Source organism: Capricornis sumatraensis, chromosome 2 (genome assembly GCF_032405125.1).
Source record: "Capricornis sumatraensis isolate serow.1 chromosome 2, serow.2, whole genome shotgun sequence".
Classification (NCBI taxonomy): domain Eukaryota; kingdom Metazoa; phylum Chordata; class Mammalia; order Artiodactyla; family Bovidae; genus Capricornis; species Capricornis sumatraensis.
In genome coordinates, this window is record NC_091070.1 from 113,245,954 (window position 1) to 113,258,311 (window position 12,358).

The following is a 12,358-nucleotide window of genomic DNA, read 5'->3' on the forward strand; positions in this document are numbered from 1 at the left end:
AAATCTGTGTGGATTCTACTAGTGATATTGTCTTATAATGTACACTTTATCATTTTTCCACCAGTATATAAATTATGATTTATCTAAAGCTTATTGGAACACTGATTTGATCACATATGATGGTTATTTGATGAAATATAGTGAAATTGACTCCTGGGCTGTCAACCTGAGTTTCTGGGCTCCTGGGTAATTGCTCCAAATGGGAAAGGAGACATGGTCAGGGATCACAAGATAGTCTGATATGACCTGTTAAGAACACAAGCAGTCAGACAGTAAAGGACAAATTATGACATTGCTTACATGTGGAATTTAAAAAAATGATACAAATAAACTTACCTGCAAAGTAGAAATAGAGTTACAGTTTTATACAACAATCTTATGGTTACTAGGGGAGGGAGAGTGAAAGATAAATTGGGAGATTGGAATTGACATATATGTACAAATATATATAAAAGAGATAATTAACAGGGGACCTACTGTGTATCACAGGGAATTCTAGTCAATACTCTGTAATGATCTATGTGGGAATTTCTATTCCCACATATTCTATTCTAAAAAGAGTGGATATATGTATAACTGATTCATTTTGCTGTACACCAGAAAGTAACACAATATTTATATAATGATATTCTGACCAAAAAAAAAATTGTTTTTATTAAATAAAAAAGAACAGAAGCAAACAAAATTACTCTACATAGATACTTGTATAGCTATGTTCATGGCAGCAGTATTCACATAGCCAAAAAGTAGAATCAACTCAAGCTTCCATTGGAGATAAATAGATAAAATTTGTTATACAGTCTTAAAAAGGAAAGAAATTCTAATATGTGTTGCTACATGAATGAATGATGAGGACACTGTGCTGTGTGGAATAAGGCAGTCACAAAAAGAAAAATAGTGATGAGTCCACTTATAAGAATTACTTAAAGTAGTCAGATTTCTATAGACAGAAAGTAAAATGAAAATTGCCAAGGGATGGAAGAGCAATGAACGAGGAATGGGACTTAATGGGCATAGACATTCAGTTTTTCAAAATGAAGAGTTCTAGAGATTGGTTGCATACAACGTGACTGTACTCAATCCTATTAAACTTTATGTTTAAAATGACTAATGTGGTAAGTTTTGTGTCATGTATATTTTACCATAACTTTAAAAAAATAGATTTACATAAAAACGTGAGTTGGGCAGAAAGGGGAAAAGTTCTGATGGAAATGCTGAGACTAGAATGATGTAGTAGACTAAATGGAGGGAAAGAGTGGGAGAATGGACAGAAAGGAAAGACTAAAAATAAAAACTCACCAGCGCCTCCAAAACCATAATGCAAGACATATCAAGAGGATCAAGGAGGGCACTATTATTGCCACAAATATCAAGCCAATGTACGTGGGGTGTCCTAGCAATATGGAGAGGACACAAGGATGTCACTTCAAACCCATTCACTAGTTCGCCTGGCCTCCTTGCCCACCTGAGTGCCAGCACCACCATTACCTGCTTACAGACATTGTTGGTTCCCTTCCTCTTATTCCCAGATGTCATAGAGTCACAGCCACCCTTAGTCTCTCCTTCTTGCCCCATCCCACCCAGTCTATAGTCCTTCATTCTTACCTATTCTATACCTTAGATCACAATTTTCATTCCTTCAGCACTGGAGTCCCAGAAATAAACCTCAACTTCTATCTCTCTCTTTGCCTCTCCCTTCCTATCTCTCCCTCTGTCTCTCTTTCTTCCCCATCTCCCTCCGTCTCTCCTTATCTCACCCATCAAATCCCTCCCCTTCCCCAGGCCCTCTCTCTGTTCTTGAGGACCATCTTCTCACATCCCCCGTTCCTTCTCACCCCAGTACAGGATGATGTCCTGGTCTCCTAGACTGCTGTGCTTCACTCGGCAACTCAGGCCAGCTGCCTCCCCAGCCGCCACATCCAGGGTTACTCGGAGATACCAAGTCCAATCAGCATTGAGTATAATGTTTCCTCGCTCAGTACCAGGCTCCTCCTGCTCACCCCTCATCCACATCACCCGCACAGGTTTTGGGTAGAATCCTGAGACATGGCAGACCAGCAGTAGGCGGCTAGGCCCAGGAGTGGGGCCACTGGACAGCCAGGCTTCAGGCTTCACTGGGGTAGGAAGGGGTAGAAAGAGTACCAAGTTATGTCTCTAATCTAGAGCATACAGAGTCAGAAACACACAAGTGCAGACAGTGATCTCTTCCACTTCTTTGGAAACCAAATAATGTATTGATTAAACCCCTCTCTTCATAGGTACCTCCTACTCTTAAATTTAAAAGTGGTGGGAGGTGAAATAGGAAAGTATTGGGGAGAAAACAGGATTAACCTTGCCTGTGCAGTTCCGCCTTCCCTGCATCGAGGACACTCAGGAGATATCGGGGGCAGGTTTTTGAGAGGAGCCTGTCTATGATAGCCAAGATGCCTTGGTACTGAGTAATGAAAACACAAAACCACTGTGCCTCACTGCCTCCCTCTGGCTCAGGCACACATGAGTGATTCTTGATGCTCACGAAATCCAGTCCTTCAAAACCTGCTCTCAAGAAGCTTTGTATGGCCTTTCCAGAATGCAGCTCACAACCTGCTATGCCCTGAATCACAAATGGGTCTATAAAGAAAGAAAACAGAGACATGGTGATTTTAAAACACACAAGAAAGAAGGAGATGGGGAAAGGACATGGGACTTTGGATTTGGATACAGAGAAAAGTCAAAGATATGAAATGATGACCCAAAACCCAGTTGCCGTACTCAGTGACTTTCCAGAAAGATGAGCATTCCAGAATGGTATGCATGTTGTAAACGGTGGAGAAGGGCTCTTGTAAGGAAGTTGGGTGGGCAAGAGCGGGGAAGAGGAGCAATGCATGATGGAGTCAGGAGTGCAGCACTCCAGGGTGAAGTGGAGAGTTACACTGAGAGAAGAGATCAGGCAACAGTTGCTTGAGCAATGGATTGGAGAAGTCACACTTTAGTTCACTCAGGCACAAGGTAGGAAAAGGAGCTTTTTTCTTAGGATCTGAGAGAAGCAAGCTATGCACAAACCAACCAGGAGGTGGCTACAAAAGAGGAATTTCCTCTATCACAGAAGAGTGCAAGAAACAGGAAGAATCTGGGATACCTGGTGGAGGTACAGAGTCAGAGTGGGAGAATACTCTGGATGGGGTATATGCACGCACTTGGGTAAAAAGGGAAGGAGAGGACATGATCAGAGGAAGTCTGAACCAAGAAAGAGAAAAGTCATCGTGAATCTCCCCAGTTCAGAGGACTGTACTCACATTCAAACTGGAATTCACTTACAATATCCTGCACTCCCCGAGTGAACTCAATGAAGTCAGCTCGGAATAGTTCCTCCAGCTCAACCACCTCCTCATCACTGAGGTTGCCCTTCGACCATGGCTTCAAAAATATGGCAGTGCCTGAGTCACTGTCCCAGCCATGAATCTGCAAATCGTCCAACCAGCCTGAGCCTTGATTTTGAGTCCAGGTGCTGTTGGCAAAGGTCGAAATCTGGATGAGATGGAAGGAGGTTGGCCCCTGGAATGCTGTGGTGGTGGAAGGATAGGAAGAGTGAGGAGGAAGAGAGAATTAGGATGGAAAAGAACCCAGAATCTGAATAAGAACATAGAGACTTAAACATTCCTGGCTCCAGCCACAACCTCCAGAATGGGGGAGAGGGCGGGAGACAGGAGAGCCCAGACCCTTATTGCTGATGCAGCATGTTTTTGTCCAGAGCCCCTCATCTGGGCTGGGAATATGAGAGTTATTCTTACCATCCTCATTGTCACCACCTGGGATGATAACTGCTAGCAATAGAAGCAGCAGAAGCAGCATTTCAATGGGAAGTAGAGCTTCTGACTCTCAGAATTGGCGTTTGATCTCTAATTCAGCAAACTTTTTCTCACTACACATATAATAACTTCCTCTCTCTTCCAACTGACAAATCTCTGACCTACATTGCACATCGCAGAAAAACTTTCCTCCCGCTCATTTGGGCTCCCAGCCTGCCTGTCATTTCCACTCTAATCCTTCACTTGTAGATTTTATTTTCATGTCTCTGACTTTCAGCTGTTCTCCTTGAACTCAGCTTTTTTCATATTTATTACCTCCCCAACCCGTTATTTCCACATCTGTGAAATAAGAGACTAATATTAAACAATTGCTCAGCTTCCACTCTGTTTTAATCTAGAAGAGTTACATTGGTTTATCCATCCAATTTAACTGCCCTCCCCACAGTCCATCTCCTCTGGCACTTTGTCATTATCTCCTGCAAGTGTCGAAATGATCCCTCTTTCTTATCACATCTCTCTTGCCTCATCTAACCTTGCATTCTCCTTTGTGTGTTAGAGTGTGTGTGTGTGTGTCTGTGTGTGTCTGTGTCTGTGTCAATGTGTATATGTTTGTGTGTCAACAATTATTTACATGCAGGAAACTCATTTAAAACATTTCTTTTTGCTAGGAATCAAATTCCAGAATTAAATTTAATACATACTGCAGTTTATAATCTAAGCAAAATTGTCTTATACCATAGTAATTTTTGAGATCAAAATTATATTTACTATTAAACCTAGCAGGACACTGTGATATTCTCTTAGGCACAGAAGCTTTTCTGTCTCTTGTTCCTTGATTATAGGAAATAGGTTTCATGTCGCCTCCTTTCTGTTTCCTGACTTTCAACAGGTAGATTCAAACAGTTACTAATGAGGGAAAGTAATAGATGCTTGTTCCTTGAAAGAAAAAGTATAATAAACCTAGACAGCATATTAAAAAGCAAAGACATCACTTTGCCAACAAAGGTCCCTATAGTCAAAGCTATGATCTTTCCAGTAGTCATGTGCAGATATAAGTTGGACCATAAAGAAGGCTGAGTGCTGAAGAATTTCTGGTTTTGAATTGTGGTGCTGGAGGAGACTCTTGAGAGTCCCTCGGACTGCAATGAGATCAAACCAGGTGGTTATAAAGGAAATCAACCTTGAATATACATTGAAAGGACTGATGCTGAAACTAAAGCTTTGGCCACCTGATATGAAGATCCAACACATTGGGAAAGACCCTGATGCTGAGAAATATTGAAAACAAAAGGAGAAGGGGGCAACAGAGAATGAGATGGTTAGATAGCATCACTGACTCAGTGGTCATGGCTTTGCACAAACTCTAAGAGATAGTGGAGGACAGAGGAGCCTGGCATGCTGAAGTCCATGAGGTCACAAAGAGTCAGACAAGACTTAGAAACTGAACAACAACATCAATCAGGGAAGGACGGAATGCAGAAAGAAGAAGCAATCAAAAATTGCAAATAGAACTACCTTATGACCCAGCAATCCCACTGCTGGGCATACACACCAAGGAAACCAGAATTGAAAGAGACACATGTACCCCAATGTTCATCGCAGCACTGTTTATAATAGCCAGGACATGGAAACAACCTAGATTTCCATCAGCAGATGAATGGATAAGAAAGCTGTGGTACATATACACAATGGAGTATTAGCCATTAAAAAGAATTCATTTGAATCAGTTCTGATGAGATGGATGAAACTGGAGCCGATTATACAGAGTGAAGTAAGCCAGAAAGAAAAACACCAATACAGTATACTAACACATATATATGGAATTTAGAAAGATGGCAATGACGACCCTGTATGCAAGACAGGAAAAAAGACACAGCGGTGTATAACGGACTTTTGGACTCAGAGGGAGAGGGAGAGGGTGGGATGATTTGGGAGAATGGCATTCTATCATGTATACTATCATGTCAGAATTGAATCGCCAGTCTATGTCTGATGCAGGATACAGCATGCTTGGGGCTGGTGCATGGGGATGACCCACAGAGATGTTATGGGGAGGGAGGTGGGAGGGGGTTTCATGTTTGGGAACACATGTAAGAATTAAAGATTTTAAAATTAAAAAATTAAAAATAAATAAAATATATATATATATATAAAAGAAAGAAACATTAGAGCAGCCTTTGGAAGAGTTCCTCTTCAAAGAGGCTACAAACCAATCTTGGAGTTCATCTTCAGGAAATAAGGCCATCACCACAGATGGAGGATGGTTACTCTGGTCTGAACACAAGATTCCAGGAACATTGTCCTGTTACCTCACCCCCAAACAGGAAAGTCACACACCCTGCCATCCTCCCCCCGGATTTTGCCTATAAAATCTTTTCCCCCAAACCATCAAAGAGTTTGACTTTTTTGAGTACTAGCCACTGATTCTCTTTGCTTGTCCTTGTTTAAACCTTCCTCTGCTTCAAAGTCTTACATTTGCCCTAATTTGCTTCAGGCACATGAACTTGCGTTTGGTACCAATTTTGGCAAGCCATCCTGGACTTTGTGCCCATAAATCTCAATGGCCCCTCTCTCTTGTCTCATCCCTCTTGCTTCATTTCTCTAACCTCACATTATCCATTCTTGTGTGAGTGTGTGTGTATTAGTGTGTGTATGTGTGTGTTGATAATCATGTTCATGCAGATATTTAAAGCACTGCTCTATCTGGCCCAAATCTCAGAATTAAATGTGATAAATATCACAGTTTGTAATATGAGCAAGATTGTCTTAAACCATAGGAATTTTTTATTTTGAAAATTACATTTTCTACTGAAACTGAGCAGGACATTGATACCCTCCTGGGCACAAAAGCTTTTCGGTCCCCTGTCCCTTATTTGTTGGAAATAGACTTCATTCAGCCTCTTTTACCTTCCTGAGTTCCAAAAAGCAGATCCAAACAGTTGGTAATCAGGGAAGGGAGGGAACATAGAAAAAAAGAAGACGCAATCAAGAAACAATAGGGCAGCCTTGGGGAAGGGTACTGGTTCCTCCTCAAAGAATGGACATAACAAAATCTTTGCGTCTTCCACAGGAAATAAGGCTACCAACTTAAATGGAGGATGGCAACTTCAGACTGAGCCTAAGAGTCTGAAACATCACCTTGTTACTTCATCACTAAGCAGAAAAATGTCACATCCTCCAGCTCTCTCCCAAAATTTTGCTTATAAAAACTTTTACCAAAACTATCATGGAGTTTGGGATTTCTGAGCATGAGCCACCTGCTCTCCTTGCTTGGCCTTGCAAAAACCTCGCTCTGCTCCAGAGTCTATTTCAGTTTGTTTGGCCCCACTGTGCTTCAGGCACCTGGACTTAGGTGCAGTAACATTTTTGGCGAGACAGCCAGGAGTCTGTGCCCATGGCCGGTCAACTAGAAGTAACCCCTTCTCTGAGTCCCTAGCAGATGTTGGGGCTCACTTTGCTCAGAAAACTGGAAGGGACTCTCTATGATAGGTATCAGTCATCCCACAACAAAGGCTGTTTGGATTCAAGAAACATTTGAAACTACAGTCCACTTTCAGTGCCACTTGAGGTTAAGTTGCTCCAGCTAGCACTGGGAAATCCCTCCACTCCATCTGGGCTATTTCCATGACAGGAACTGAGCCACTCAGGTCTCCCTGAGAGCCACTCTGGGTATTTTCTTTTTCAAGAACTGGGCTAATCTATTTGAGGTCTCCATCTGGGTGTGAAAGTAGACTCCTGAGACTACATGTCCTCTGATTTTCTGTCTGTATGACAGTAGCTTATTTGTTACCATGTTTGCTGTTTGTGTGTGTGTGTGTGTATCAGTATTTGCACTGGCCAGTTGAGATGAGTTTGTTTAGTAACAGAGCTCTCTATTGCATTGGGCTTCACATGTGCCAAAGCATTGGTTGGGATTTTCCCTTTTGGACTAGCCTTGGTCATTCATTCATTCATTCAGCTTTGTCTCTGATGGGGCATTCATTGGGAATATCCCTTTCAGGGACTAGAGAACTGCAACTCTCAGAGACCTTTCTGCATTGCTTTGATTTGTTATTTGGCTGTGAATAATTTAGTGTGGGTGATTAGAGCTCTGTTTCATCTTGTAGGATATTTTTGCAAAAATCAAAGAGATCTTCAGCTACACTCCCAGGAAAAGGAGTTGGTATTTCTCTCCCTTTGTGCCTTGATGTAAATGTTCTATCAGAGCTCTCAGGAACACTTATGCACATCATCTCTAATTCCTAAGACTCAAGGGAAAAAATGAAAGAGTGCAGGGAGGTTTTTTATAACTCAGGCAGAAAAGCTATGTGATCTCTGGTTCTGTCTTCATGTGAAAATTAACTCATAATCGAACTCTAGTTAATGAACTTAAAAGTAAGCACTTGCAAATTAAATGCCTCTGAATATTTAGAAAATTGATGAGGATGAATTCAGATCCATGGGATCTGGGAAGTATTCAGTACTAAATCAGTTCTTGTATAGAAACATGCTTAAACTTGTTCAATTAATATAGTCATGTCTTTAGAATTATTGATGTTAAGTACCAGATTAGCCAAAAAGTCCCTTCAGTTTTCAAGTAAAAATAAGAGACACTTTTTTTTTTCATTTTTACCAAGACCTTTATTAAACAACATATTCATTTTGTTCCACTACTATTTTTTTAGGCAACTTCATAGTTCCATCTTCCTAAAACTTCCATCTTTTGAAACAAAGAACTGTTCTAGGTGCCTTTTACAGTCTTCCAGGGAATTTAATTTTTCCATTAGGAGAATTTTGTAAAGATCAAAATAAATGGAAATCTGAATGTACAGGGTCTGTTGAACACAGAGAATAAATCAGAACTTTCCAGGCAAGCTGTGGCAGGTTTTACCTGGTCATTAAAGAAAGAAGCAGTCTTGTGTTATCCTGATGGAAGATTATGTGTTTCCTGTTGACTATTTCTGGATGCTTTTTGTAGAGTGTTGCTTTCAGTTGATATAACTGGGATCAGTACTTGTTGTAATTAATTGTTTGGTTTTCTAGAAGAAGTTTATAGTAGAGGACTCCCTTCCAATCCCACCAGATACACAGCATCACTTAATTTGGATGAACAGCTTTGTTGATTATGGTGGATCATTACACTGGTCTCATAAACTTTTGCATTCCACATTATTGTACAGTATTCATTTGTCATCACCCATCGCAGTTTGTTTTAAAAACAAAATGTTTTCATTGCTGCAACATAGAGAATCACATGCAGAAATACAGTCAAGAATTTTCTTTCACTTAACTGATGTGGAATCCAAATGTCAAAACAATTGACATAGCCAAGCTGACCCAAATGATTTTCAGAGCTTCACTTGGATATTTTGAGTATGCTGGCTATCTCCCAGGTTGAATAACATTTATTGTCCTCCATTAATGTCTCAATTTGATCACTATCTATTTCAAATGGTCTGCCAAACTGTGGAGCATTATCCAGTGAAAAATCTCCAGCATGAAACTTTACAAACTGCTTTTGACACATTCAGTCAGTCACAGCACCTTATCCATATACTGCACAAATGTTTCTCTTTTTTTTTCAGTTGTGTTATCTTTCTTGAAGTAATAAAGCATAATATGACAAAAACCATTTTTTCCATCTTTAATATTCAATGACTACACAAAACTTCACCAATTTTGATAAGATTTTTTTAATACACACTGATATGATTGATTGTGATACATTGTCACATTACAATCTAGCAAAATTGTTTCAAATGAAGTTAAAGATAACTAAGTGCTATCTGAGCCATCTTATGGACAAAAAGAAAAATGACTACTTAGGAACCCAATATAATTCTGCTGTTGTACCTAGCTTTATTAGACCTTATATCTGTTGCAAACTTATCAGAAAGAAAGATAACCTGTTATGATGATACTGGCTTCCCTGGTGGCTCAGACAGTAAAGCATCTGCCTACAATGTGGGAGACCCAGCTTCAATTCCTGGATAGGGAAGATCCTCTGGAGAAGGAAATGGCAACCCACTCCTGTATTCTTGCCTGGAGAATCCCATGGACAGAGGAGCTTAGTAGGCTATAGTCCACGGGGTCGCAAAAAGTCGGACACGACTGAGCTACTTCACTTTCTTTCTTTCTTTCTTTCCTTCCTTCCTTCTTTCTTTCTTTCTTTCTTTCTTTCTTTCTTTCTATGATGATACTGTGAGTGCATGCTAAGTTGCTTCAATCATGTCTAACTCTTTATGACCTCATGGACTGGAACTCACCAGGCTCCACTGTCCACAGGATTCTCCAGGCAAGAATACTGGAGTGGGTTTCCATGCCCTCCTCCAGGGGATTTTCCTGACCTAGGGAGCAAACCTGCATCTCTTACACGTAGTACCACTAGCACCACCTGAGAAGCCCTATGATGATACTAAATCAATGCAAATGATGCAAGAGCTTCTAGGTAAACTCTATAAGAATAATTATGTTTTGGAATGTCTATCTAAAACAACCTCTCCACATAGTTTGTAACTTGAAATTTTGGAGCTGTGTGGTAAGGTAAGTATTTTAAAAATTGAGACTTGGTCATACATGAGCAATGTACCCATGTACCTATGTCATGTTGCATGGAATGCCATGTATCATGGGGATCAGGAAGGACACTCCATCAGAGTTTACCCATTTTTAGCAGGCCAGTCAAAAACAAATGTTTCAGAGCCCTGGTCAAGAACTTAGATTTGGACAAGAGAAATGATGGTAAATAGGCATCAGTGCAGTTCAGTTGCTCAGTCGTATCAGACTCTTTGTAACCCCATGAATCACAGCACGTCAGGCCTCCCTGTCCATCACCAACTCCCGGAGTTCACTCAAACTCACGTCCTTCACATCAGTGATGCCATCCAGCCATCTCATCCTCTGTCGTCCCCTTCTCCTCCTGACCCCAATCCTTCCCAGCATCAGAGTCTTTTCCAATGAGTCAACACTTCTCATGAGGTGGCCAAAGTACTGGAGTTTCAGCTTTAGCATCATTCCTTCCAAAGAACTCCCAGGGCTGATCTCCTTTAGAATGGACTGGTTGGATCTCCTTGCAGTCCAAGGGACTCTCAAGAGTCTTCTCCAACACCACAGTTCAAAAGCATCAATTCTTTGGTGCTCAGCTTTCTTCACAGTCCAACTCTCACATCCATACATGACCACTGAAAAAACCATAGCCTTGACTAGACCGACCTTTGTTGGCAAAGTAATGTCTCTGCTTTTGACAGAGGCGGTCATAACTTTCCTTCCAAGTAGTCAGCATCTTTTAATTTCATGGCTGCAATCACCATCTGCAGTGATTTTGGAGCCCCCAAAAATAAAGTCTGACACTGTTTCCACTGTTTTCCCATCTATTTCCCATGAAGTGATGGGACCAGATGCCATGATCTTTGTTTTCTGAATGTTGAGCTTTAAGCCAACTTTTTCACTTTCCTCTTTTACTTTGATCAAGAGGCTTTTTAGTTCCTCTTCACTTTCTGCCATAAAGGTGGTGTCATCTGCATATGTGAGGTTATTGATATTTCTCCTGGCAATCTTTATTCCAACTTGTGCTTCTTTCAGCCCAGCGTTTCTCATGATGTACTCTGCATATAAGTAAATAGGCATGACTTGCTGTATAAAGATGGTTTGGAGCTCAAAGAAGAAAAAAGGCTCTTATTGTTGCTGTAAAAGACAGGGTAAGTTGTATGAAGACAGCAAGTAATTTTACTGTCTAGGAGTTTATTGAATAGATAGATCACTCCCAAATAAAATAACATACTGAAACATTAATTAACAAAAATTGGTTTCTCCTTGCAGAGAAAATAAGGGACTCTTAATGTATATGTTTGTTGTCATCCTGAGATATTCTTTATAAGAAAGTACATGTTTCAGAAACTGCTGTTGGTATTTATGTTTAGCAATCTACAGAATGTTAATGTGAGAGACAGATCATAATTGCTCACTTCTTAGTACTCATTGCAAAGTTGAGGAATCTAATTTAAACATTGAAATAAAGGTATTAAATAAGGGAAACATTTCAGTATGCAAGGAAAGTATAAAAGAAGGTATGAGGAAAGGAATTACATTACATTTGGTTAAAGGGGCAAAAGACAGTTTCGTCCTAGAGCTGGTTGCTCCTGAATGGAAAAAAGTAACAAAGGGGCAAAGTGACATGGGTAGAGAAAGTTGTAGAATGTTCGTGAAATGGAACACTGACAAGGAGTGCATGATCAAGACTCTCTAGGATTCGATTCAGTTTAGTTGGATAAATGGATTTTGTTGATAGTTGTCTGACACAATATTGGATTTGGTTTCTTGTTAAAAGAACAGTTTTCTCAGAAAGCTGCTTTTGAGAAAAGATTGTATGAGTTTCTTTGCCTTTAAGTGATCTGTATTTGCTTTCGAAATCTTTTCACTTTGATTAAGTGAATAAGTATCATTTGCAGATTCTAAAATTGACCTCTGGCTAACTGAGATGCTTCAGCCAGGCTCCTCTGTCCATGGGGATTCTCCAGGCAAGAATACTGGAGTGGGTTGCCATGCCCTCCACCAGGGGATCCTCCCAACTCAGGTACCAAACCCAAGTCTCC

The 12,358-nt window shown here is 40.5% G+C and overlaps 1 protein-coding gene across 1 annotated transcript; it reads right to left on the bottom strand.

Moving 5' to 3' along the window:
* Positions 1-224: 224 nt before the first annotated feature.
* Positions 225-3,831, bottom strand: LOC138072687 (T-cell surface glycoprotein CD1b-3). The gene is made up of 6 exons (XM_068963770.1): positions 3,771-3,831; positions 3,276-3,542; positions 2,332-2,610; positions 1,836-2,114; positions 1,300-1,393; positions 225-246 (listed from the first exon to the last, which is right to left on the bottom strand). Exons 1-6 carry the CDS (start codon positions 3,829-3,831, stop codon positions 225-227), a joined length of 1,002 nt encoding a protein of 333 aa, XP_068819871.1.
* Positions 3,832-12,358: the final 8,527 nt, after the last annotated feature.

Coding starts and splice junctions, on each gene's coding strand:
- LOC138072687 (XM_068963770.1), bottom strand. CDS start 3,831: ATGCTGCTTCTGCTGCTTCTATTGCTAGCAGTTATCATCCCAGGTGGT. Junction 2,115..2,331: donor GGCGGAACTGCACAGGCAAG/GTTAATCCTGTT, acceptor TTCCTACCCCAG/TGAAGCCTGAAGCCTGGCTG. Junction 1,394..1,835: donor GGACATCATCCTGTACTGGG/GTGAGAAGGAAC, acceptor CCATATTGCTAG/GACACCCCACGTACATTGGC.